Source organism: Saimiri boliviensis, chromosome 14 (assembly GCF_048565385.1).
Source record: "Saimiri boliviensis isolate mSaiBol1 chromosome 14, mSaiBol1.pri, whole genome shotgun sequence".
NCBI lineage: Eukaryota > Metazoa > Chordata > Mammalia > Primates > Cebidae > Saimiri > Saimiri boliviensis.
Window position 1 is genome coordinate 10897600 of NC_133462.1, and position 27698 is coordinate 10925297.

General features: G+C 56.3%; 1 protein-coding gene across 3 annotated transcripts; it reads right to left on the bottom strand.

Annotated features, from left to right (window-relative positions):
• On the bottom strand, positions 1–25993 carry NPAS1 (neuronal PAS domain protein 1). 3 transcript variants are annotated; one of them, XM_039467075.2, is made up of 12 exons: positions 25809–25993; positions 24583–24746; positions 23877–24112; positions 13496–13569; positions 13111–13200; positions 9614–9776; positions 6990–7105; positions 6577–6734; positions 5296–5402; positions 4712–4859; positions 2485–2579; positions 1–587 (listed from the first exon to the last, which is right to left on the bottom strand). In XM_039467075.2, the coding sequence occupies exons 2-12, from the start codon at positions 24702–24704 to the stop codon at positions 127–129; spliced, it is 1770 nt and encodes a 589-aa protein (XP_039323009.2). In that variant the 5' UTR covers positions 24705–24746; positions 25809–25993; the 3' UTR covers positions 1–126. The 3 variants fall into 3 exon arrangements, with proteins under 3 accessions (XP_039323009.2, XP_074242248.1, XP_074242249.1); XM_074386147.1 differs by having other exon boundaries at positions 6577–6737; XM_074386148.1 differs by lacking the exon at positions 25809–25993 and having other exon boundaries at positions 6577–6737; positions 24583–24925.
• Positions 25994–27698: the final 1705 nt, after the last annotated feature.

The window sequence follows — 27698 nt, forward strand, 5'->3', positions numbered from 1 at the left end:
TCACAGCCTGGAGCCCACTGCAGGGGGAGCCGGCGTTTAATTCTCGGGGCTACGGGCAGAGCAGGGCCGCCGTCCCGGTGGACCCCCAGCCTTCGCAGGGTCCAGCGCCCGCCGCTCTGCCAGTCCTCAGTCCCCCTTCCGCGGCAGCCTGGTGCCCGCAGACCCCGGGTAGGGCAGGCCCAGGGGAGGGTAAAAGGCCTCCGGGAGCGCGGGGCCTGGGCCCAGCCTCTGCAGATGTGGGTACACCAGGCCCAGCTCTGCCGGGCCGTAGCGGATGGCACCGGGTGTGCACAGACCCCGCACCACGGGCGGCAGGAAGCCCGCATGCAGGAGGGCGGGCGGGGGGTCCCCGGGAGGTGCCAGGCCCCACGGCCGCACTGGGTCCTGCTTCAGGGCCCCCGCCCGGATGACAGAGGTGAACTCGGGCCGCGGTGGGGCCGGGTGGCCGGAGGGATCCTCGTCGCCACTGTCCTCTGAGCCTTTGGTTTCCCTCGGGACGGGCTCCACTTTGATGCGTTTGCCCTGCGTCTGGGGGGTCTCCTTCTCCAGCGAGGTGGTCTCCTTCCCTTCCGTTGGAGGCTCCGGCTCTGGAAGAGGAAGATGCTGAGGGCTTGTGTGTGTGTCCCCAGCCCTCAGTCCTCCCATCTGTGGAATGGAGCTGTGCTCAGTGGGCCAGGCCTGTAGTTCTCAGCTTGGAGTGGTTTTTTTATTTTTATTTTTTAGGTTGGTCTTGCTCTGTTGCCCACTGGAGAGCAGTGACATGATCTCAGCTCTCTGCATCCTCCGCCTCTGGGGTTCAAGTGATAATTCTCCTGCCTCAGCCTCCCAAGTAGCTGGGATTACAGGCATGTGCCACCACACCCAGTTAATTTTTCTAATTTTAGTAGAGACGGGTTATCACCATGTTGGCCAGGATGGTCTTAAACTCCTGACCTCAGGTGATCGGCCCACTGGCCACATGTGGTCACTGTGCACACGAAACGTGGCAGGTGTGGGTGAGGACATGGATTTAAAGTTGTTTTTTTGCGGGGTTATGCCTGTAATCCCGGCACTTTAGGAGGCTGAGGAGAGTGGATCACCTGAGGTCAGGAGTTTGAGACCAGTTTGGCCAACATGGCAAACCCCATCTCTACTAAAAATACTAAATGAACCAGGCGTGGTGGTGGATGCCTGTAATCCCAGCTACTTGGGAGGCTGAGGCAAGAGAATCACTTGAACCCAGGAGGTGGAAACGACAGTGAGCCAAGATTTTGCCATTGCACTCCAGCCCGGGCAACAAGAATTAAATTCCATCACCCCCCAAAATAAATTTTTTTGAGACGAGGTCTCACCCTGTCACACAGGCTGGAGCGCAGTGCAGCCGTCACAGCTCATGCAACCTCTAACTTGCAGGCTTAAGCCATCCTTCCACCTCAGCCTCCCGAGTAGCTGGGACTATTTGTATGCGCCACCACACCTGGCTAATTTTTAAAATTTTTTGTTGAGACAGGGTCTATGTTGCTCACACTTTCGTTGTTGTTTTGTGTGGGTTTTTTTTTTTTTTTTTTTTTTTTTTTTTTTTTAGGCAGTCTTGCTCTGTTGCCAGGCTGGAGTGCAGTGGTGTGATCTTGACTCACCGCAACCTCCGCCTCCTGGGTTCAGGCAGTTCTCCTGCCTCAGCCTCCTGAGTAGCTGGGATTACAGGCACAAACCACCATGCCCAGCTAATTTTTTGTACTTTTAGTAGAGACGGGGTTTCACCATGTTGACCAGGATGGTCTCGATCTCTCGACCTTGTGATCCACCCGCCTCGGCCTCCCAAAGTGCTGGGATTACAGGCGTGAGCCACTGCGCCCGGCCACCCACACTGGTCTTGAACCCTTAGGATCAAGCAGTTCTCTTACCTTAGCCTCCCAAAGTTCTAGGGTTATAGGCATAAGCCACCACACTTGGCCTCGATTTTTTTTTTTTTTTTTTTTTTTTTTGAGACAGAGTCTTGCTCTGTCATCCAGGCTGGAGTGAAGTGGCATGATCTTGACTCACTGCAACCTCCACCTCCCGAGCTTAAGCTATTTTCCTGCCTCAGCCTCCTCAGTAGCTACAATTACAGGCATCTGCCACCACACCTGGCTCATTTTTATATTTTCAGTAAAGACGGGGTTTCACCATGTTGGTCAGGCGGACCTCAGGTGATCACCTGCTCAGCCTCCCAAAGTGCTGGGATTATAGATGTGAGCCACTGTGCCAGGCCCTAAGTTTTATACTCTTAGTAGAATCGTGGTTTCACCACGTTGGCCGGGATGGTTTCAATCTCTTGACCACATCGTGGCTGCCCGCCTTGGCCTCCCAAAGTGCTGTGATTACAGGCGTGAACCATCGTTGCCCAACCTGGATTTTAATGTACATATCAATGGCTGCCTGTGGCTAGCGGCTTCTGGACTGGAAAGCCAGGATCCAAAGATTCCTTGGTGTTTCCCAGGGGCAGAGGTGGGAGGTGGGGCTCACCTGTGGGCTCTGGCCCCGGGCTGGATGCATCCTCGCAGGTCATGCTGGCTGGAAGTTGGAAAGCGTCCAAAGGAGTTTGGCCACCCTCAGCTTGGCTGGGGACAAGATGGATGCACGAAGTTAGGAGCAGGGGTCTTTGGCCCTCCAGGGATCCCTCCTGCCCCTCCCAGCAAGTGTGGATACCCCGACGGGTAATGTGGGAGCCCCATCGAGGCATTTACAGGGTTCGTCACCAGATCCCTAAACTCCAAGTTGGTCTCTCTGGCCCAGCTTGGGCCTCTCTTCTAAGGCCAGATCTGTACAACTGGCAGCCACCTGGATGTTGTCACCTGGGTGTCCCCTGGCGCCTCATGCCCATCTGATGTCTGCGTCTTCCTTTCAAACCTGCTGTTCCTCTGCAGAGCCCAAATCCAGACCCAGCAAAGCCAGAGACCCGGGCAGAAGGTGATCTCCTCCCCTCCTCCCCCATAGGGTCGGGCACTGCCCAGGGCTGGCCCCAACCTTCGCCCTCATCCTCCAGCGCCCATCTCGTCCCTCAGTGCCTCCTCCCTTCATGGCAGCGAGAGGGGTCTCTTTTCCTTTTTTTTTTTTTTTTTTTCTGAGAAACGATCTCACTCTGTTACCCAGGCTGGAGTGCAGTGGTACGATTTCAGCTCACTGCCATCTGGGTTCCTGCCTCAGCCTCCTGAGTAGCAGAGACTACAGGTGCCCATCATCACGCCTGGCTAATTTTTGTATTTTTAGTAGAGACAGGGTTTCACCGTGTTGGCCAGGGTGGTCTTGATCTCCTGACCTCGTGATCCACCCGCCTCAGCCTCCCACAGTGCTGGGATTTCAGGCATGAGCCACTGCTTTCTTTCTTTCTTTCTTTTTTTTAGACGGAGTTTCGCTCTTGTTACCCAGGCTGGAGTGCAGTGGCGCGATCTCGGCTCACCGCAACCTCCGCCTCCTGCGTTCAGGCAATTCTCCTGCCTCAGCCTCCCGAGTAGCTGGGACTACAGGCGTGCGCCACCATGCCCAGCTAATTTTTGTATTTTTAGTAGAGACAGGGTTTCACCATGTTGATCAGGATGGTCTCGATCTCTTGACCTCGTGATCCACCCATCTCGGCCTCCCAAAGTGCTGGGATTACAGGCTTGAGCCACCGCGCCCGGCCCTCACTGCTTTCTACTCCAGCCCCAAGCACTACCTTTAGGGTTAGGCTGCTGCTTGGAGCCCTTCCTCTGCTTCAACACCCGTCCCTGTTTCTGGCTTCTTGCCATGAGTTGCTCTGCTCTGGGGGCTCCCCCTAGGAAGAGCCTGTTATGGCTCCCCAGACCCCAGAGTCAAGAGTCCATGGTCAGGCACAGTGGCTCACGCCTGTAATCCCAGCACTGTGGGAGGCCAAAGTGGGCAGATCACTTGAGATCAGGAGTTCGAGACCAGCCTGGCCAACATGGTGAAACCCTGTCTCTACTAAAAGTACAAAAATCAGGCCGGGCGCGGTGCCTCAAGCCTGTAATCCCAGCACTTTGGGAGGCCGAGGCGGGTGGATCACGAGGTCAAGAGATCAAGACCATCCTGGTCAACATGGTGAAACCGTCTCTACTAAAAATACAAAAAATTAGCTGGGCATGATGGCGCGTGTCTGTAATCCCAGCTACTTAGGAGGCTGAGACAGGAGAATTGCCTGAACCCAGGAGGTGGAGGTTGCGGTGAGCCGAGATCGCGCCATTGCACTCCAGCCTGGGTAACAAGAGCAAAACTCTGTATCAAAAAAACCCCCCCCCAAAAAAAATACAAAAATCAGCTGGGTGTGGTGGCACATGCCTGTAGTCCCAGCTAACTCAGGAGGCTGAGGCAGGAGAATCACTTGAGCCCGGCAGATGAAGGTTGCAGTGAGCCAAGGTTGCGCCACTGTACTCCAGCCTGGGCAACAGAGAGACTCTGTCTCAAAAAAAAAAAAACTCTGGACCCTCCACCTGAGCCTGAGGAGGCTGTGTGCCTGCCCAGGCCTTCCTCAGAGATACTGTCCCCCTCCCCCTGGCGACTCCTCTGTGTCTCCCGCCAGCAAGACCGTTCCACTCTGGGCCTCTGCCCTCACCATCCTCCCCTCCTTCCCCTTCATGTCTGCAGACCTCACAGGCTTGTCCCGAACTACGAGCCCTCCCTGAAGCGCCCCCACCCGAGGTGGGGAGAGACAGCAGGGCCCTGAGTCCCCTGCAGGAGGGGTGGGCACAGCCCTTACCTGAGCACGTGGCTGACCCAAAGCACATGGTGCTCCCCGGGGCTCTTCCCGCTGCCAGCCACCGTGGCCACAGACTGCAGCCACACGAAGCCCCCGGTGCGCTGCAGCCAACGGTAGTAACCAGTCATCACCTGACCCTTGTCCAGCACTGGGCCCAGCCCAGGGGTGGGAGAGATGGGAAGGGGAGGGGTGGGAGAGATGGGAAGAGGAGGGGCGGGGACAGGGGCAAGGCAGAGACAGGTGGATAGGAGACAGGAGAGGCAGAGTGGGAGAAAGCAGCAGGGGGGACAGGAAAACAGGAGAGAGGAGAGAGAGGGGCAGAGTCAGAGAGACTGAGAGGTAGCCCAGCAGCGAGGCCTCTTGGGTGTTTGAGAGACCCCACAGCCGCCCTGACTCCCCGCTACAGCCTGAGCCACTGCTCAGTCTCTTTGCTGCTCTTCCAGTGTTGCAGGGAGCCCCTGGAGCTTTAAGTGCAGCAGGAGGGGCTGTGGGCAGCCCTGAAGGAGGACTTCCAGGGACTAGGAAATAGGGTACTTGGGTCGGGGTGGTGATAGGCAGGCATGGTGGGTGGAGGCAGGTCTCACAGTCCACATGGCTCTGGCGGATCCTGGTGGCATCCTGTCCGTGGACGAACTGGTAACAGCTGCGGCCCACCAGCTCTGAGGGCCCCAGGTCCATGTGGTCGCTGACTCTGGGGGGTGACAGAGAGAAGAGGGGAGAAGGAGGGAGTCCAAGACCACGGGGTGGGGGAGAGGCAGAGTTGGCTCCAGAGTCACCTGGGGTTCAGACCCTTGCCGTGAAATTGGTACAATAACAGTGTCAGATGTGGTGGCCCATGCCTGCAACCCCAGCACTTTGGGAAGCTGAGGCAGGTGAATCACCTGGTCAGGAGTTTGAGACCAGCCTGCCCAAGATGGTGAAACCCCATTGCTACTAAAAATACAAAAATTAGCCAGGTGTGGTGGTGCATGCCTGTAATCCCAGCTACTTGGGAGGCTGAGGCAGGAGAATGGTTTGAACCCTAGAGGTGGAGGTTGCAGTGAGCCGAGATCATGTCACTGCACTCCAGCTTATGTGACAGAGCAAGATTCTGTCTCCAAAAAAATTAATAAGTAAATAAAAATAAATGGCTGGGCACAGTGGTTCAGGCCTGTAATCCCAGCACTTTGGGAGGCCAGGGCATGTGGATCACCTGAGGTCAGGAGTTCGAGACCAGCCTGCCCAACATGGCAAAACCCCCTCTCTCCTAAAAATAACAAAAATTAGCCAGGCATGGTGGTGGGCACCTGTAGTCTCAGGTACTTGGGAGGCTGAGTTGGAAGAATTGCTTCAACCCAGGAGGTGGAGGTTGCCGTGAGCTGAGATTGCGCCACTGTACTCCAGCCTGGGCAACAAGAGCAAAACTCTCAAACACAAACAAAACAAAAAACAAACCATAAAACAGCGTGCCCCCTGGGGTAGCTGTGAGCATTCACGTAGATGGTGAGTGGCAAGGCCTCTGAGTGTGGCACTATTTCCCCACTTAATCCGTCTCCACTGCGGGGTACAGGAGAGGAAATGGATGAGAGACGAGAGGCCAGAGAGAAATGGGCTGAGAAAGGCAGAGCTCTGCAGCTGCCGGAGGAGGAGGAGGCCCGGACCCAAGACACAGCCTCTTCCATTCCCCAAGGGACCCCTGGGCCAGGCCTCTGCCCTGGTCCACTGCCTTCCCTTCCCTTTTCCCCATCACCCTGCCCCTCCACTGCTCTTCTGCCTTCCATGGCTTCCCAGTGCCCTAGCCTGCAGACCCAGCACCCCCTCAACTTCCCATGTGCCCCAGATCTCCAGTGTCCCCATCTGCCCACCACAGCCCCCAACCCCGGTACCTGCTCTCACAAGCAAGGATGGTGAGACCCAGGCTGAGACGGAAGACGATCATGTGTCCGTGGAGTGGCAGCTCAGCCAGGGGAGCTGGGGGCAACGTGTGCCCGAGGGCCACAAGGCCCAGGGCATGGGCCCGAAGGCGCCCAGTCACGTGGATGACCTGCTGGTGGTGGGCATGGTTGGAGGAGGGTGGGGCAGGCCGTTGGGGGCAAGAGGATCATCACCAGGGCACTGGGCAGGGTTCCATCTGTCACCCACAGGGGCTGGGGAACTGACTGGGCAGTGTGTGACCCTCCCTCCAACCCGGCTCCCTAAGCCATCTGAGCCAGTGAAGCCACCAGCCTGGTTCCCTCCATCACCCTCCGGTCGGGGACATGGCTGGCTGGAGCGCGGGAGCCTGACTGCTCACACCCACCTTGTACCCCGAGGCCTTGACGTGCAGGCCCCTCTTAGTGAGCGTGGATTTCATTCGGACAAAGAAGGAGCGCTCTTGGACCAGGGAGGAGGGGGGCTCCTTGGTGAGGCTGGCCTCTGGGACAGAGAGGGAAGGAAGGTTATGGGGTCCTGAAAAGGAAACACAGGCCACCCCAACCCCTGCAGAGCCAGCTGGACATAGACACAAGATGCCCACGGGGCCACGGCCGCACTCAGAGGCATGCCTGATGATTTGACAAGGGGATAGATAGTACGTGGGCTCCCCTATGTGGCAGCCATTGAGTATGGTTTTTTTTTTTTTTTTTTTTTTTTCCCGAGACTTAATCTTACTCTGGTGCCCAGGCTGGAGTGCAGTGGCACGATCTCGGCTCACTGCAACTTCCACCTCCTGGGTTCAAGTGATTCTTCTGCCTCAGACTCCCCAGTAGTCAGGATTACAGATGCACACCACTATGCCCGGCTAATCTTTGCATTTTCAGTAGAGATGGGGTTTCACCATGTTGGCCAGGCTGGTCTTGAACTCCTGACCTCAGCTTCCCAAAGGGCTGGGATTACAGGTGTGAGCCACTGCGCCCAGATCCATCTGTGTCTTTCTAAACGTTCAACCCGTCCCACCCTCCCCTGCTCTGAGCTTGCCATAGCTCCCTAAGGCCTTTAGAAGAAAGCTCACCTCTCAAGCTCCATCTTCCAGGTCTCAACACTGACATCTCCAAGAAGCCCTCCCTGACCCCCAGGCTGGGCCAGCCAACCCCTGTGGGAGCCCAGGTGGGTGGGGCTGGAGCTGTCACGGGTCACTACCGTGTCACCAGGACAGGGCCTGGCCCACGACAGGGGATTGGGGGAATAGCAACAAAGACGACTCACAAATCCAGCTTCTTCTGTAATCCCACAAAACAGTCTTAAAAATACGCACACACACATGACCCTGTGCCTCAAACTCAGGTACAGATGCAGTCCCATTCTCCGACAGCCGGCACGTGTTGGAACCATCACCCCACGATTGCAAGCACAGCTGATGTCTCAGATGTTTTTGGTGTTAAGCAAACCCAAGATTGGAAAATCCTATTTACAGGATGTTAGCCTCACAGGCCCCCAACATCTCAGAGCTAAAAAGAGCTGGCAGGGTAATCTGCAACACCCACCCTCCCATGCACAGTGGGAGTGGAAATTTCCACTGAAGAGAAGGGTTAGGCCTGCTGACCCCAGAGCAGACAGACCTGTGCTGGAATCCAACTCAGTCACTTACAGCTGTGTGACCTGGGGCAATTAACTTAACCTCTCTGCGCTGTGCCTCCCTTTTCTGCTCTGTAAAATGGAGATGACAGGTCCTGCTTGGTGGGGCTATGCTTAGGATCTAATGCAAAAAATTTTTTTGAGACGGAGCCTCACTCTGTTGCCCAGGCTGGAGTGCAAAAGCATGATCTCAGCTCCCTGCAGCCTCTGCCTCCTGGGCTCAAGCGAGTCTCCTGCCTCAGTTTCCCAAGTAGCTGGGATTACAGGTGCTTACCATCATGCCTGGCTAATTTTTATATTATTAGTAGAAACGGGGTTAGATATTGCTGGCCAGGCTGGTCTCGAGCTCCCAACCTCAGGCAATCTACCCACGTCGGCCTCCCAAAGTTCTGGGATTACAGGCGTTAGCTACTGTGCCTGTTTTGTTTGTTTGTTTGTTTTTTTAAATAGACAGAGCCTCACTCTGTCGCCCAGGCTGGAGTGCAGTGGTGTGATCTCCTCACTGCTGGGACCTCTGCCTCCCAGACTCAAGCCATCCTCCCACCTCTGAAGTAGCTGGGACCTGTATTCTCCCTTCCACCTCCCAAGGAGCACGTGTTGTCATGCCTAGCTTTTTTTTTTTTTTTTCCTTTTTGAGACCGAGTTTTGCTCTTGTTGCCCAGGCTGGAGTTCATTGGTGAGATCTTGGCTCACTGCAACCTCCACCTCCCAGGTTCAAGTGATTGTCCTAACTCAGCCTCCTGAGTAGCTGGGACTACAGGCACCTGCCACCATGCCCAGTTAATTTTATATTTTTAGTAGAGACGGGGTTTCTCCATGTTAGCCAGGATTGTCTCAAACTCCTGACTTCAGGTGATCCACCCGCGTCGGCCTCCCAGAGTGCTGAGGTTACAGGTGTGTGCCGCCATGCCTGGTCTTTTTTGTACTTTTTTTTTGTAGAGACCAGGTTTCACTATGTCGACCAGGCTGGTCTCCAACTTAAAGTGATCTGCACACACCCCCCACCAAGTGCTGGGGTTACACTTGCGAGCCAGGCCCTAATGTAGTTAGGTATTTAAAGGCACAGCCCCGTGTAGATGCCCAATAAGCCTGCCTTGTAATTAATTTACCTAAGCGTCTCCCAACTCCTTTCAGCAGCTGGGGGTGGGGGGTAGGGGGCGGTCTTTCTGTAGCTCAAATTTTGGGGAGCTTGGTAGTTTTAAGGAGCCAACTCTCACCGCCTCAATTTAGACTCCGATTCCGTTTGCAGAGATTCGTTCTACCCAGCTCTAACTTCAGTGCTTTTTGTATAAACGAGGCATGGCTGGAAACAACACGGGGCGTCTCCTGACCTACCCTCAGACTACATTCTTTGGGGGCCCTTATAATTACCGCTCTCGGGGGTATCCGCAAGCGAAGAGGAGGAGGAGGAAGAGGAGACGGAGGGCGGGGTTGGGGGGCCGGGGGTCGGGGCCCGCAGTCCCAGTTGCTCCAGCACCTCCGAGTGGTCCCCTGGGTGGATGTAGTCGAAGACGCTGCTGCCTGTCATCTCCACCTGCCGGAGAAGGAGGGGAATGCAGGGGCGGGTGGGCTGCGCGCGCAGTCACTCGCCCGCCCGCTGGCTTCAGCCTTATTTGCCTGCACGCAGGTGCGCCTCGTGCCAGTATTTTTTTTTTTTTTTTTTAAAGAAAAAAAATTACCTTCAAACGGAATATACAAACTTAGACACTTCTCGCTTCATGCCCAGTGATTAGTAAGAGTTTTTCCCCTCCCCGCCCACTGTATTAAGGGGCTGTGTGAGGGAGTGGGGCGTGGGTGGGAGGTGTCAGAGCCTCCGTTTACCCAACTCCTGCTTACTCATTGCCACCCCCATACAGCAAACAACTGTGCCCTGGCATGAATCACAGGGTGTCCCAGCAGGAATAAGATTCGGGATACAGTGGTTTTTAAGCTCCTTAAGGAGTTAGAGCTTTTCAGTCAGACACTTTTACATTTAATTCTACCTCCTAAATCTCTCTTCCAGCATTCCTTTTCTCTGCCTCCCTCAGTCCAGGCCCCCATCTTCTCCCAATTGTCTGCCTGCCCCAGCGTCCTCCCTGGTTTTCTGACCTGCAGTTCACTCAAAGATGCCTCCACAAGTTACTGACCTGACCGCCATGGCTCCCGTGCCTCCCACTGCCCCTCAGCTTGGTGGTGGTGGTGGTGGTGGCGGGGGTGTCACATGATTCTCTCTGTCCATTATCCCTCTGGGATCCTCCCCCTCATTAAATCCGCCCCAACCCAGGTTCAAGCCTTTTCTTTTTGGAGACGGAGTTTCGCTTGTTGCCCAGGCTGGAGTGCAATGGCACAATCTTGGCTCACTGCAACCTCTGCCTCCCGGGTTCAAGTGATTCCCCTCCCTCTGCCTCCAGAGTAGCTGGGACTACAGGCGTCTGTCACCACACCCGACTCATTTTGTATTTTTAGTGGAGACCGGGTTTCACCCTGTTTGCCAGGCTGGTCTCGAACTCCTGACCTCGGGTGATCCGCCCACCTCGGCCTCTGAACGTGCTGGGATTACAGGCGTGAGCCATCATGCCCAGCCAAGCCTTTCCTCCAGTCTTCCTCTCTTCCCTCCTCTTGTCCGGATTCCCCTCCTTTTGGTGTCTTCCTTCTCCAGGAATCTAACTGAAAAGCCGCTCACAAGTTGCCAATGCACTGAATTTCCCAAATTCCCTATTTGCCAAAAATATTTATAAAAAGAATCAAAGTTGCCGGGCGCGGTGGCTCACGCCTGTAATCCCAGCAGTTTGGGAGGCCAAGGCGGGTGGATCACGAAGTCAAGTGATCGAGACCATCCTGGTCAACATGGTGAAACCCCGTCTCTACTAAAAATACAAAAACATTAGCTGGGTGTGGTGGCGCGCGCCTGTAATCCCAGCTACTCGGGAGGCTGAGGCAGGAGAATTGCCTGAACCCAGGAGACGGAGGTTGCGGTGAGCCGAGATCATGCCATTGCACTCCAGCCTGGGTAAAAAGAGCAAAACTCCGTCTCAAAAAAAAAAAAAAAAAAAAAAAAAAGAATCAAAGTTGATAGCAGTTTGTATTGGAGGGACCAGCAAAGCTTAAGGTGCCTGGAAATGCCAGGGCTCCAAGGATGGGGCTTTCATTTTTTTTTTTTTTTTTTTTTTTTTTTTTTTTTTTTTGAGACGGAGTTTTGCTCTTGTTGCCCAGGCTGGAGTGCAATGGCGCGATCTCGGCTCACCGCAACCTCCGCCTCCTGGGTTCAGGCAATTCTCCTGCCTCAGCCTCCCGAGTAGCTGGGATTACAGGCACACGCCACCATGCCCAGCTAATTTTTTGTATTTTTAGTAGAGACGGGGTTTCACCATGTTGACCAGGATGGTCTCGATCTCTTGATCTCGTGATCCACCCGTCTCGGCCTCCCAAAGTGCTGGGATTACAGGCTTGAGCCACCGCGCCCGGCCAAGGATGGGGCTTTCGCTAGGTCTTCCTGCCCTCCTTTTTTTTTTTCCTTTTTCTTTTTTTTGAGACGGAGTTTCACTCTTGTTGCCCAGGCTGGAGTGCAGTGGTGCAGTATCAACTCACCGCAACCTCCGCCTCCCAGGTTTAAGTGATTCTTCTGCCTCAGCCTCCCGAGTAGCTGGGATTACAGGCACCTGGCACCACGCCCGGCTAATTTTTTTTTTTTTTTTTTTTTTTTTTTTTTGTAGAGGTGGGGGGTGGGGTTCTCCATATTGGTCAGGCTGGTCTTGAACTCCTGACCTCAGGTGATCTGCCCACCTCAGCCTCCCAAAGTGTTGGGATTACAGGCATGAGCCTCGGAGCCTGGCCGTCTGCCCTCCTTTGGGTCACTCATCAGCCTCCACCTGCAGGAGCTGAGGTGAAAACAAGGGCCTGAGGTAAAGACAGAAGCGCGAGCTGGCACACAGAAAACCTTCCAGAGCCGGCAAACCTCAAATCCCTTCCAATACTAATTGCTCTAAACCTTTAGTTTTTGTTTTTGAGGCAGAGTCTTGCTTTGCCGTCCAGGTTGGAGTGCAGTGGCTCAATCACAGCTCACTGCAGCCTTGACCCCATGGGCTCAAGATCCTCCCCTCAGCCTCCTGAGTAGCTGGGACAACAGTGTGCCAACATGCCGGGCTAATTTTTAAGTTTTTTGTAGAGATGGCGGGGTTGATGGCAGAGGGGTGTCTCACTATATTGCCCAGGCTGGTTCTGAATTCCTGGCTTCAAGTGATCCCTTTGCCTCAGCCTCCCAAAGCGTTGGGATTACAGGCATGAGCCAGCATGCCCAGCCTTTAAAATTGTTAAGAAGAAACAAGTGTTGGTAAATACGGTGCACCTGGCCCGCCAGTCATTGGCAAACTGATCTTTCAGCAAATCTGCTTTCCTCAGATCCACTTGTGACCTTTTTTTTTTTGAGATGGAGTCTCGCCTGTTGCCCAGGCTGGAGTGCAGTGGCATGATCTCAGCTCACCACAACCTCCGCCTCAGCCTCCCGAGTAGCTGGGATTACAGGCACGCACCACCATGCTCAGCTAATTTTTGTGTTTTTAGTAGAGATGGGGTTTCATTATGTTGGCCAGGGTGGTCTCAAACTCCTGATCTCATGATCCACCCACCTCGCCCTCCCAAAGTGCTGGGATTATAGGCATGAGCCACCGCACCTGGCCCCACCTGTTGCTTTAATAGCCCTCCTCTGCCTACAAGGATGAATCATACTGGGTGCCATGTGGGGTGCCAGGAACACACTTTGGGGGACCACAGAGCTCCGGTCCATTTTTCTTGCTGTGGTCATGAGGCCAGGAGACAGGAAGGGCATGCATGGGCCGGGCAAGGGAGAGCGTGGCCGAGCCAGTCCAGGAGGTCCACTGGGGGCCCCTTACCTGTGAGAGACCCAGATAGATGGAGACTGTCTCTGAGATGTAGAGGAATTTTCCTTCCTGGTTCAAGGCGAACACAAAGCCATCCAGCGACTAGAGCCGGGCGAGACAGGGAGGGGGAAAGGGAGGACCTGGTGTCCCTCCGTCCAGCGGCCAAGTGGTAAGAGAGGTTCTGAAGGCCGCGTCTCCGCCTGAGGCGGATGGTTCTGGTGGAGACGGGGCTTCAGTGGCCCTCGGAAGGGGCAGGGAGGAGGGGATTTTGAGCACTCGGCTTCCCAGTCCAGGGACCGCCCCCAACAATGGACGGATGCTGAAGAGGCAGCTGGTCACCAGAGGTGGCCGCTAGGTGGCAGCAAGGAGCAGCAGGTGGGGACGGGGCCTCACTCACCTGTAAGATGTGTCCTCCCAGGTGCTGTTCGAAGACTTCGGACACCAGCGCTGCGGGGCCGCGGCGGCCTGGGGCTGGGGCAGAGGGAGAGATGAAGCCAGGGCCTGTTGGTCTGGCTGACCCTGCACAGGGCAGGGCCCCCAGGAGCCAGTCTACAAGCCTCCTGCTCTTCCCCCAAGGCTTGTAGACAAGTTGGGGTATCAGGTCACCTGTGGAGGAGAGACCTGGGCTGTGGGACACACAGGTGGGTGGGACAGTGAGTGGCAGACTCTGACTCACAGAGACAGACTAGGGGGCAGGGGTTCATAGAGGGATTCATTCATTCACCCACCCGTTCACTCACCACCTACTGCCCCGGCATCTTGCACTGGGCACTGCTGGGGGTGCAGCGATGACCAGACAATCCAGCACCCCTCTCCCCCACTGGGCTCTCACACTACGGGCAGCTGAACAGCAAGCAAGAAACTAACATTCTCGGCCGGGCGCGGTGGCTCAAGCCTGTAATCCCAGCACTTTGGGAGGCCGAGGCGGGTGGATCATGAGGTCAAGAGATCGAGACCATCCTGGTCAACATGGTGAAACCCCGTCTCTACTAAAAATACAAAAAAAAATTAGCTGGGCATGGTGGCGCACGCCTGTAGTCCCAGCTACTAGGGAGGCTGAGGCAGGAGAATTGCTTGAACCCAGGGGGCGGAGGTTGCGGTGAGCCGAGATCGTGCCATTGCACTCCAGCCTGGGTAACAAGAGCGAAACCCCGTCTCAAAAAAAAAAAAAAAAAAAAAAAAAAAAAGAAACTAACATTCTCTGCTTAGGGAGCCCATAAAAATAAACAAATACAGCCGGGCGCGGTGGCTCATGCCTGTAATCCCAGAACTTTGGGAGGCTGAGGTGGGCAGATCACCGGAGGTCAAGAGTTTGAGACCAGCCTGGCCAACATGATGAAACCCCATCTCTACAAAAGTACAGAAATTAGCTGGGCATGATGGCGGGTGCCTGTAATCCCAGCTACTCAGGAGGCTAAGGCTGGATAAATTGCTTGAACCCGGGAGGTGGAGGTTGCAGTGAGCTGAGTTAGGGCCATCGCACTGCAGCCTGGGTGACAGAGCAAGACTGTCTCAAAAAAAAAAAAAAAGAAGAAAAAGAAAAGGGGTCAGTCACAGTGGCTCATGCTTGTGATCCCGGCTAATTGTTTTGTGTTTTTAGTAGAGCCGGGGTTTCACTGTATTGGCCAGGCTAGTCTCCAACTCCTGACCTTGCAATCCACCAACCTTGGCCTCCCAAAGTTCTGGGATTACAGGCATGAACCTCCGCACCCAGCCCCCAAAATATATTTTGTTAAATGGGCAAAGGACTTGAATCAATATTTCTCCAAAGAAGATACACGAATGGCCAATAAGCCCAAGAAAAGATGCTCAATATCATAAGTCATTAGGAAAAATAAAATCAAAACTACGAGACAGCACTCCACACCCACTAGGATGGCTAGCATCAAAAAAACAGAAAGTGGCCAGGCGCGGTGGCTCACACCTGTGACCCCAGCACTTCGGGAGGCCAAGGCGGGCGGATTGACTGAGCTTGAGTTTGAGACCAGCCTGGGCAACACTGTGAAACCCTGTCTCTACTAAAATATAAAAAATTAGCCGGGTGTGGTGGCGTGCACCAGTAGTCCTGGCTACTCAGGAGGCGGAGGCAGGAGAATCGCTGGAACCCAGGAGGCGGAGGTTGCAGTGAGCCGAGATCGCGCCACTGCATTCCAGCCTGGGTGACAGAGCAAGACTCCATCTCAAAAAAATAAAAATATAAATAAATAAATAAATTTCAAATAAAATACAAATACCGAAAATATAAAGAGATGCAGAGACATGGGAAAAGAGTTGCCGAGAGAGACAGAGATGGCAACTGAGACCGAGACAACGTGAGAGCCGCGCCGCTGCGCATCCTCCCTGCAGTCGGGAGCTGGGATCCTGAGCCTTGTGCTGGGGGTAGGCATCGACCTGGCTGTCCCAGAGCCTGTCCCCACCCAGGACCTCTGGGTGACCCTGGCCCTGCAGAGGGCAAACCCTGAGGGAGCTCCAGACCCAGTGCTGGGGGCGGGAGGCCAGGGGACACACTCGGTGACCTTGAGGATCCCCACGTGCCTGCTTCCTATGGGGCTGAGGGGACAGGTCTCAAGCCCCAGAGCTGCCCCTCCCTGGTAGTGCACCCTGGAACCAGCCTCTCTGCCTCTGTGCCTCAGTTTCCTACTCTGTCAACCAGGTTTGTCAGGAGCGGTGACTTCCCAGGCTGGTTACGCATTCAGTTCACTTAACAGACAGAAAGGGCCGGCTGGGGCCTGGCAGAAGCAGATGCCTCGGCACAGAGCCGGGATTGGCATTAATAGTGTGATTACGATTGTTATTACCCCACCATCAAAACACCAGGCAGCGAAACCCCGCTCCTCCCCCATGGCGCGCAGCTCCTGCACCCCCAGCCCCTGAGTGTCTGCGCTGAGCCGAGCCTCCTCCTCCCGGGAGTACCCCACACCCTCCTGGCTGTTCCTCCCTGCCTCCACCTCCGCCTGGAGCTTCAGGAACAATTACTGGGGGGCTGGGGGGGTGACGGGGACCCCCTCCCTCAAGATAGAGCTCGGAACCAGCCGGGTGACAGGCAGGAACAATGCTGCCTGCTAATTGTCGCAATTTTCCCCTGTCATTTTTGCTAATTCCTTCATTTTCCCTCTCCCAGGATCAGCCTGGGTCAGACTGAACCGCTGCAATTAACAACATTAATGGGCACGTCAGGATTGGGGGGTGCGCTGGTGGGGGCTTGGGGACCTGCTGTTCCCCATCCCGGGGCCCAGTCCCCTGTGGCGGGGACCTCCAGAGTCTCCTCATCCCTGACTGGTGTGTCCTTTTCTCCTCAGCCTCCACCTCCCGATCCCACCAACGTCCCGATGGCTCCCACTGTTCCCTCCTCTCCCTCTCCCCTCAAAATGTCCCCACTCATCTGTCCCCCAAATTCAGTAGCAGGCTTTTCACTCTTTCCACATCTGCCCCTCCCCATGTCCAAAACCCAAACATCACTCATCCATTTAACAAACACTTGCTGTGGGTCTTATCAGAGCCTGTTCAGTGTCCTTAACTCCTGCACAGAAAGGGAACACGGAGGGCAGAGAGATGGGAGGCCAGGGGCAGAGAGGGGAGGGAGGCCAGGGGCAGAGAGAGGAGGGAGGCCAGGGGCAGAGAGGGGAGGGAGGCCAGGGGCAGAGACGGGAGGGAGGCCAGGGGCAGAGAGGGGAGGGAGGCCGGGGTGGGGTGGGGAGGCCAGGGGCAGACAGACGGGGACTCAGGGGCAGAGAGAGAGGGGACCCTGGGGTGGAGAGAGGGGGTATCCGGGGACAGAGAGGGGGGAACCTGGTGGGAGAGAGAGGAGGGGCTTTGTGGCAGGCATGGGGAGACCCAGGGGCAGAGAGACGGGAAACCGGGTACAGAGAGTGGAGGGACCTGGGGCAGAGGGGGGGAAACTGGGGGCAGAGGGCAGAAGCCAAGGCCTCTTCCAAGTTCCCAGGTCTCTGCTGTCACCTACCCCTCTCAACTGTCCTGAAGGGCTGTGCTGACCCCGAGTCCTGGAGAGGAGAGGCTGGGGCTTCATCACCCAGGAAGTCTGGGACAGGGGTCCCTCACACGCCCCATTGTCAAAGCGCTGCAGGCCTGAGGGCTGCATGGGGGTGGGCATCATGGGGTGGGCAGTGCCAGGTCACCTCTGCCTTAACTTTCCTCAGCCTCATCTGTAAAATGGGTGTTTAGTGATAGAGCTGAATTGGCTAGTGCATACAGTAGGTGCCTAACACTGGCAGTCATGCCACCATTCTTTTTTTGTTTTTTTTTGAGACACAGTTTTATTCTTGTTACCCAGGCTGGAGTGCAATGGCGCAATCTCGACTCACCGCAACCTCTGCCTCCTGGGTTCAGGCAATTCTCCTGCCTCAGCCTCCTGCGTAGCTGGGATTACAGGCACGCGCCACCATGCCCAGCTAATTTTTTGTATTTTTAGTAGAGTCGGGGTTTCACCATGTTGACCAGGATGGTCTCGATCTCTTGACCTCGTGATCCACCCGCCTCAGCCTCCCAAAGTGCTGGGATTACAGGCTTGAGCCACCGCGCCCGGCCTGTTGTTGTTTTTTAAGATGGAGTCTCTGCTGGGCGGGGTGGCTCATGCCTGTAATCCCAGCACTTTGGGAGGCCGAGGCGGGTGGATCACGAGGTCAAGAGATCGAGACCATCCTGGCCAACATCGTGAAACCCCGTCTCTACTAAAAATGCAAAATATTAGCCGGGCATGGTGGCGCGTGCCTGTAATCCCAGCTACTTGGAAGGCTGAGGCAGGAGAACTGCCTGAACCCAGGAGGCGGAGGTTGTGGTGAGCCGAGATTGCGCCATTGCACTCCAGCCTGGCACCTGGCCACAGAGCAAGACTTTGTCTCGAAAAAAAAAAAAAAAAAAGATAGAGTTTTGCTCTGACACCCAGACTGGAGTGCGGTGGCGCAATCTCAGCTCACTGCAACCTCCACCTCCCGGGCTCAAGCGATTCTCCTGCTTCAGCCTCCCAAGTAGCTGGGATTGCAGGCATGCGCCACCATGCCTGGCTAATTTTTGTATTTTTAGTTGAGACAGGGTTTCACCATGTTGGCCAGGCTGGTCTCAAACTTCTGACCTCAGGTGATCCGCCCACCTCGACCTCCCACAGTACCGAGATTACAGGCGTGAGCTACCACCCCGGCTGCACTTTGTTTTCAGCATGACTGCAGATAACATGGGGGCCCTTCTGCCTTATCAGGTGGTTCCCTGGAGGCCACCCTCTGTGTCTCTCACACCCACATGCATTTTAAGCACATCCCAGGGGTGGGACCTGACCATGTCATCTTCGTCCCACCACCCATGGCCCCAGCCCAGTCTAGCTGTCCTGCCTGGACCGCCACAGTCTCATCCTCATCGGGCTCCACCCTCACCACCTCTGCGGCTCCCCTCTCACTGCAGGTAACAGCCAAACTCCTACCATGGCGCAAGACACTGTGTACAGCCTGCGTGACCTGCACCCAGCAAGCTGACCCCCACCTGCCTCAGGGCATTTGCACCTGCTCTTCCCTCTCCTGATCCACTCTCTTCCAGCTTTTCTCACAGCTGCTCCCACACCTCCTTGGAGTCTCATCTCAAAGGTTACTTCCTTGACCAAGTGCAGTGTAGTCCCAGCACTTTGGGAGGCTGAGATGATGGGGGGGCGGGGATCACCTGAGGTCAGGAGTTCAAGACCAGCCTGGCCAACATGGTGAAACACTGTCTCTATTAAAATACAAAAAGTGGGCTGGGCGCGGTGCCTCAAGCCTGTAATCCCAGCACTTTGGGAGGCCGAGGCGGGTGGATCACGAGGTCAAGAGATCGAGACCATCCTGGTCAACATGGTGAAACCCCGTCTCTACTAAAAATACAAAAAACTAGCTGGGCATGGTGGCGCGTGCCTGTAATCCCAGCTACTCAGGAGGCTGAGGCAGGAGAATTGCCTGAACCCAGGAGGCGGAGGTTGCGGTGAGCCGAGATCGCGCCATTGCACTCCAGCCTGGGTAACAAGAGCGAAACTCTGTCTCAAATAAATAAATAAATAAATAAATAAAAATAAAGAGGGCCGGGCACGGTGGCTCAAGCCTGTAATCCCAGCACTTTGGGAGGCCGAGGCGGGTGGATCACAAGGTCGAGAGATCGAGACCATCCTGGTCAACATGGTGAAACCCCGTCTCTACTAAAGATACAAAAAATTAGCTGGGCATGGTGGCACGTGCCTGTAATCCCAGCTACTCAGGAGGCTGAGGCAGGAGAATTGCTTGAACCCAGGAGGCGGAGGTTGCGGTGAGGCGAGATCGTGCCATTGCACTCCAGCCTGGGTAACAAGGGCGAAACTCCGTCTCAAAAAATAAATAAATAAATAAAAAATAAAAAAATAAAAATAAAATAAAGATGTCACCCTTCCTTCCCTCATCTGCCACAGTCACTCAACAATTTATGAAGCCCACATCGTGTCCCAGACACTATTCTAGGCTCAGCAACCAAGGGGCTGTTGGTGAATGACACAAAATAACAAGATAAATCCAGAGAGTGTCAGATGACAGGAAGAGCTATGTGAAGAAAGAAGGCCGTAAAGGCCGGGCACAGGGTTCACGCCTGTAATCCCTGCACTTTTGGAGGCCGAGGCGGGCAGATCACCAGAGGTTGAGAGTTCGAGACCAGCCTGGCCAACCTGGAGAAACCCCGTCTCTACTAAAAATATAAAATTAGCTGGGTACGGTGATGCATGCCTGTAATCCCAGCTACTGGGGAGGCTGAGGCAGGAGAATCGCTGGAACCGGGGAGGCGGAGGTTGTGGCGAGCTGAGATGGCGCCACTGCACTCCAGCCTGGGCAACAAGAGCAAAATTCTGTCTCAGAAGAAAAAAAAAAAAAAAAAAAGGAGGAGGTCAGGTGTTTGAGACCACTCTGGCCAACATGGCGAAACCCCGTCTCTACTAAAAATACAAAAATTAGCCGGGCATGGTGGTGCAGGCCTGTCATCCCAGCTACTCCAGTGCCTGAGGCAGGAGGATCACTTGAACCGGGGAGGCAGACATGGCACCAGTGCACTCCAGCCTGGGCGACAGAGCAAGATGGAGACTCCCACTCAAACAAACAAATAAACAAAAGTCGGTAAAGAAAGGGGGAGGAGGGCGGTGCTGGAGGGTCGGGGTGGTGGGGTCTTATTTAATAAGGAGGCCAGGAGAGGCCCCACTGAAGAGCTGACATTTTGAGTTCTTGGTGGTCAGCACAGAGTGTGCAATGGCACTGGGGTAGGAAGATGCTTCTCTGAACACAGGCATGGTGAGTGCTGAGGGGCAGGGGTCAGTGAAGAGGTGAGAGGGGTGAGATGAGAACAGGGAAGAGGGAGGCGGGGGGGTCTTGCTTGGAGGGTTTGCAAGTCCCGTCCTTTAGGGCAGAGGCTTGTTCTCTGCTGTGTCACAAACCCCTCAATTGAGGTCAAAGTGAGCAGATCACCTGAGGTTAGGAGTTCGAGACCAGCCTGGCCAGCATGATGAAACCCTATCTCTACTAAAAATTAGCCAGGCGTGGTAGTGCTCGCCTGTGGTCCCAGCTACTTGGGAGGCTGAGGCAGGAGAATCGCTTGAACCTGAGAGGCGGAGATTGCAGTGAGCCCAGATCGCACCACTCCACTCCAGCCTGGGGGACAGCAAGATTCTCTCTCTCTCTAAAAAAAAAAAAAAAAAAAAAAAAAAAAAAAAAAAAAAAAAAAGGGCTAGGTGAGGTGGCTCATGCCTGTAATCCCAGCACTTTGGGAGGCCAAGGCAGGTGGAATCAGGAGTTCAAGGCTTCAGGAGTTCGATACCAGCCTGACCAACATGGTGAAACCCTGTCTCTACTAAAAATACAAAAATTAGCCAGGTGTGATGGCAGGCGCCTGTAATCCCAGCTACTCGGGAGGCTGAGTCAGGAGAATTGCTTGAACTCAGGAGGCGGAGGTTATGGTGAGCCGAGATCGCGCCACTGCACTCCAGCCTGGGTTACAAGACAAACTCCATCTCAAAAAAAAGAAATGGGGAACACTGACACGAGGTCCAGGCTGTCTCCTTTCCAGACTCAGAGGCTCAGGGCTAGAGCTGACCTTCTGTTGTCTCATTTCACAGATGGTGGACTGAGGCCTAGAGAGGCAGAGACCTAAAACCCATCCCTACCAAACCCTGTTGACCTCCAGACCAGGTAGGATGGTTGAGAGGCAGCCTTTGGGGCCAGGCCATCTGTGTGTGAATCCCAGCTGTGCGACCTGGGGTAAACAGCTTCACACCTCCAGGCCCCAGCTTTCCACGTCTGTAATTTGGGAAACATAATCATGCCTCTCTCTGAAAAAGAAAGATATTTTGTATACAGGGCTTATCACAGGGTCTGGCGCATGCATTGTATACGATTACTATTATTATTTTAGGTACTGGGTCTTGCTGTGTCGCCTAGGCTGGAGTGCAGTGGCACGATCACAGCTCACTGCAGCCTCGATCTCCTTGGCTCAAGCAATCCTCCCACCTCAGCCTCTCCAGTATCAGGGACCACAGGCGGGCGCCACCAAACCCAGCTAATATATATTTTTTTATTTTTGTAGGGACTGGGTTTTGCTCTGTTGCCCAGGCTGGTCTCGAACTCCTGGCCTAAAGCGATCCTCCCACCTTGGCCCCCACAGAGTGCTGGGATTGCAGACGTGAGCCATGGTGCCCAGCTTATTACTGAGGAGGGCATGGGAGCCCCCTCCCCTTCAGAGAGCGGGACGACAGTGCTCTGCTCTGTGGCTTCAGCTGAAACGCTGTCCTCAGCTCCCCTCTGAACTATGGAAGCAGGTGCGTGGCCTCTTGTTGGGGACCCTTTAGAGCTAGAAATACCCCTGTCCCCCAATTTCCCAATTTGGGGACTACAGGAGTCCACACAGTGCCAAGCCCACCCACACTTTCCTGACCCTCCTTCCACCCGGCACCGTGGTCGGGGGACGGGGGTTGATTAGGTCCATGGTCTGCCACGTCAGTGCTGTGACCTCAGCCAGCCCCTGCGCCTCCAAGCCCCGAATGCCCATCCAGGTACTAGGGGGCTGGATGCCGCCGGGACTCTCTTAGCCCTCCCTTTCCCTCCCTCCAGCTCGGGGACAATAGGCAAGATGTTTATCCCCCGCCGGCGCACATGGTGTTCGCGGTAATGACAGTAATCAGTGGCGCTAATGCCGCATTCTCTCCGCGCCAGTCAATTCCCCTAATTACCGCCTGGGAAGCCGGATTATTTAAATTTAAATGGTGATTTATTGCGAGCTTAATCAATGCTATTTTCTCTCCCCCCTCTTCCCCTGGGACGGGGCAAGGAGGGAATTGGAGCCCCTCCAACCCCACCCTGAGGACACCCTCTTCTCCTGGAGGGGTGGGGACAGGGTAGGATGGGGTGCCCTGAGCCTTCAGATGAACACCACTCACTGCCTTATCGTCATAACCGCAAAGCTGTAACAAACACATAAAACAGAAGTAATAATAACAACGAAAAAACACGCCAATGCCTCAGTAATAAAGTCTGAGTAATAATCATAAACTCAGATATGTATCTGATCTTACAGAGTTTATATTTTCACATAATCTAGATTATATTGCTTTGCCTATTTCTTTCTTTTTTGAGACGGAGCCTCATTCTGTCACCCAGGCTGGAGTGCAGTGGCCCGATCCCGGCTCACTGCAACCTCTGCATCCCTGGTTCAAGCGATTCTCCTGCCTCGGTCTCCTAAGGAGCCGGGACTACAGGCACGAGCCACCACACCTGGCTAGTTTTTGTATTTTTAGTAGAGATGAGTTTTCACCATGTTGGTCAGGCTGGTCTCGAACTCCCGACTTCAAGTGATCCACCTGCCTTGGTCTCCCAAAGTGCTGGGATTACAGGCGTGAGCCACCCGCCCGGCCTGCTTTGCTTATTTCTTTATTGCGTTTTGGTCACTAGGATGCCAGCCGCTCCGGGCAGGGACTTTCATCTAGTTTGTTTCTCCTGAGAAAAGTGCCAGACAGGCAGGAGACGCTCCAAAAGCGGCAGCCCCCACCCCTCCTCCCCGCTGAACCCCTCCGGCAGCCCGGCAAGGTCACTGCTGATGACAGCATTGGCCGCATGTAGGTGGCTTGCTCTGAGCTGAGGGCTTCCTGGGACTTTGCAAATAGTCTCTGTTCAGCCCCCTGGGGGAGGTTGGACTGTTTTTTCCCCACTTCACATTAAGGCACAGAGAAGTGAGGTGACCCGCCCGCCGTGGCAAAGCCGGGGGGTGGCTGCGCGGCGACAGGGGCCCCGGGGCATCTTCCTGAAGCTCCCCAGCTCATCCCCCACACCAGCCGGTCTCCCTCTTGCTCCTCCAACTGGGGGCTCAGACTGTATAGTCCTTGCGTCCCTGCTGGGGACCCTCAGGTCGGGATCCAGGGTCTCCTGCCCATTAGTGAACGGGCGGCCTGGGCCGGGATGGGAACCTCTTGTGTCCGTCCCGGTCCTGCAGCTGGGAGTCTCTGGTTGTAATAATGATCCATTTCCCCTAATAAAAAGGCAGGAATAGCATTTAGCAGTGACCCCTAGCACTGCCAGCCTCCTGTTGAGGGTCGAATTCACTAAAATTTCCCGACCTCTTACGCCCATTTCACAGTTTAATAAACTGAGGCTTGGAGAGCAGAAGCCACCTGATAGGGGCACGCAAAGGTCCTGGCTGACTCCAGTGACAAGCAGCCGGGCGAGGGCAGGCCCGCAGCTCAGACCCAGGCTGCGGTGACTCGTCCTGGAGAGCCTGCGCCCCTCGCCCCGCGCGTGGGCACTTACCGAGGCCGGCCGGCGGCCCCGCGGCTCTCAGCCCCCAGGGCGGCGCCCCCAGCGCGGCGAACCGGCGCAGGCGGAGGTAGGTGACGCTGAGGCGCACGATGGAAGCCTTGTCCAGCTGGCTCGAGATGGCGCCGGGCAACGGGAGAAGCTTGGCCAGCTCGAAGAACTCCAGGTTCTCCTTCCCGCGCCGCGAGCGCGCCGCGTTCCGGGACTTCTCCTTGCGCTGAGCCTGCAGGCTGGGCGGGCGGCGCGGAGGAGGTGTCGGCGCGGCCCGGCAGCTCAGGGGCGTGGGAACTGAGGGCGAGCCCCGCCTCCCGGGGCCTTGGGAACCGGACTGGGGAGTGGATTCCACACCTCTGCAGGTGGGAGCAGACCGGAGTGTGGATTCTGCACTCCAGCCAAGGGAGTGTCCCAGAACCTCGAGTGTCAATTCTGGGGAGGGGGGGAAGGAGGAATTCCGGTGTGGTGGGGGGAGATTAAAGATGTTGGGCGTGAATTCTAAGGACCGGGACTGGAAGCAGAACGCAGGGGACCGGGCTCAGGACGGTGGTTGACTCAAGGTAAGACCTTCTAGCCCCAGTGGGCGGGGCCGGGAGCTGGGTGTGAACTGCCCCTTGGGATGGGGACAGAACATCGGGTGTGAATTGCCTTCCGGGACACCTCCCCGGGGGCGGGGCAGCGGCCAGGGGGGCGGGGCTTTGCTCACCACGGTCCGGACGGCGCCTTGACCATCAGCCCGGGTAGAAAGTCCCACGGGACGCTGGCGCCGCGGCCTCCCCCGCATTTGATCTCGCTTCCTCCGCCACCGCCGGGATAGGGGGCCGCCATCTCCCGGGGGCTCGCTCAGGCGGGCTCCGAGCCCCGGGTCTCCTGCAGCGGGAAAGGGCCAGAGGCAGCGCTCAGTGCCCTCGGGAGACCTTCTAGGGAAACTGAGATCCGCGCGGGGCTCAGGGTCCCAGCAAGGAGCTGGGTGTGTGTGTGTGTGGGGGGGTGCTGGATGGTGCCTCAGTTTCCCCTTCCTGGAGGCCTCGGTTCGGAGGCCGCAGCTCCCACCCTGGCCGGTCCGGGGCTGGCGCTCCGGGTGAGGACGTGCCCCGCCGCCGCCTCCCCCGCGCCGCCCGCCAGCGCGCCCGCCTCACGCCCGCGCCGGGCTGGCTCCCGCATACCAATGGGCGCACGCGGCGCGCATACGGATCGGACCGGCCCGCGCGCTGCGTGCCAAGCATGCCCAAGACGGGCGGGGGGCGGGCGCCTCCCGGGCCAGGCACGCACGACTCCAGGCCCTGGAGCCCCCTGCCCCGGGGACCCGCCCCCCAAGCCCATCCCCAGGGTCCGACTCCCGGGATCTGCAGTGAGCCTGTTTCCCCGGCTGGACTAAGGAGGCCGAGGGCAGAGGGCAGGGACCACCATCCTGTGTCCTGCCCTGGGATTTCCCCCAGACCCCGGGGTGGCGCCACGTGTCCGGGCTGCCACATCCCCACGACCACGACTTCCTCCCTGAAGACCCCGGCGCGCGAGCCCCAGCCCCGGACGCAGCCGCCACAGTCTCTGCCCCAGGACACCCCCAGGATGGACCCGACACGCGGGGCCCGGGTGTCCTGGTCTCCTGATCCCCTAGAACCAGGAACGTTTTCAGTTAGATCTTCATTCCTCCAGGACCAGGCGTTCAGAACATTCCCTTACCCCTGGAAACAGGCCGCCCCCAAACCTCTCCAGCCAGGTGTCCAGATGCCCCAGACCCCCGCGCCCAGGTCTCCCAGCCCTGCGTCTCCTGCAGAGGGAAAGGGCCAGGAACCAAACATCCGTGCGTCCCTTCCCCCAGCCTCGGGATACCCTCGTCCCGACACCCCAGCCCCCAGACATTGGAGTTCCAGTCCCCCATTCCTCCGGACCCAGAAGTCCCCCTCCTGCCAGCCGGCAAGCTTTCCCTACCCGCAGGACCGCCAGTCCGGTTACTTGGCCGCAGAGCAGGCTCCGGGCGCGGCGTGGGGCCGGCCGGGCGGCTCGGAGGGGCCGCTCCATAGACCCCGGGGCGCGCGGGGCGCAGCGGGACGCGCGGGCTGTGGCGCCCTGCTCTCGGCGCCCACCTCGGCAGCGCAGACTTGGAGACGCGCGGCCAGCGCTGGCGGGCGGGGGCGGGGTCTGTCGAAGCCCCGCCCCAGTTCGCCTCCCCCTGCCCCGCCCCGCTCGCCTTTCCCTGGTAGGGGGCTCGGCTACCCTGGGGTCCAAGTTCCCTTGCCCCAGCCTAACGTCGCGGGTCAGAATGAGAACCTCGGATCGGCGCTTCCCCACCCCAAGAGGGGAACCCCGGAACCCCGGCACTGTCTCTACATCCCTTTGGGAGACAGCTGGTGCCCCAGCAGCCCCTTGGGACAAGGCGGGTACCCGGCACCTGAGCCCTCTGTACGAGTGGAGACTCAGACGTCAGCGCTCCCTCCAGGAACACAAATCCAAAATTCGAGACCCTCCCTTTCCGGGAGAGAACACCTGGGTATCAGCACACTCTCCCGCCACAGGGCTGTGACTTCCCATCGAAGTCCAACCCGCCTTACGAGGCCAGACTTTGGGGTCCGGACCCACTTCTCCCCCTTCAGGGACCAGGATTCAGCTCTCTAAGGAGCTCCAGAGACCAGGATCCTGGGGTCTTATCTCCATCTCGCGCTGCAGGGACCGGAACCCTGACATCCAAGCTCCCCATTGGATCATAAATGGGAACTCAGCAGTTGGAGTACCTCGCACGAAGGACGCGGACCCAGGCGTCCAAGCCAGGCCTTCCCCAGTCTGTTAGGAGATCCTACAGCTCCACTAGCCCCTTCCCTCCATGCAGCCTCCTATTTTCCGTTCTCAGGGTGCTGCCTGGCATGGGGGTCTCCAGACAGTTAAAAGCCTCCACATGACCGCAACATGGAGAATGAGGATGGAGCGGGAGTTGGGGAGGGGAAGGTGGTTTACACCTGTAATCCTTGGGAGGCCGAGGCGGGTGGATCATCTGAGGTCAGGAGTTCAAGACAGGCCTGTCTCTACTAAAAATACAAAAATCAGCCGAGTGTGGTGGCAGGCGCCTGTAATCCCAGCTACTCTGGGGGCTGAGGCAGGAGAATCGCTTGAACCCAGGAGGCGGAGGTTGCAGAGCGCAGAGGTGGTGCCATTGCACTCCAGCCTGGGCGACAGAAGGAGAGTCCTCTCAAAAAAAAAAAAAAAAAAAAAAAGAGGAAGAAAGAAAAAGAAAATAAGAAAATGGGGCAGTGAGTCTTAGAAAAGGCACAGGCCGGGCGCGGTGGCTCAAGCCTGTAATCCCAGCACTTTGGGAGGCAGAGGCGGGTGGATCACAAGGTCGAGAGATCGAGACCATCCTGGTCAACGTGGTGAAACCCCGTCTCTACTAAAAATACTAAAAAATTAGCTGGGCATGGTGGCGCGTGCCTGTAATCCCAGCTACTCAGGAGGCTGAGGAAGGAGAATTGCCTGAACCCGGGAGGCGGAGGTTGCGGTGAGCCGAGATCGCGCCATTGCACTCCAGCCTGGGTAACAAGAGCGAAACTCCGTCTCAAAAAAAAAAAAAAGAAAAGAAAAGGCACACAGTCAGGGGCTTGAAGGGAGCACACACTGGCCTCTGGTTGGGCAGATGGGGAAACTGAGGCACAAATAAACACCCGTGTGCACTTGCTTGCAAGAACACAGGCTCCTTCATGATCATCATCATTAACGATGAAGGGAGTGCTTATTTTCTGCTAATACTTTATTCTATAGTAAGGTTCCGAGATGGGCTCTGTTACTAGACCCATTTTACAACTAGGGAAACTGAGGCATCGGGAAGTGATA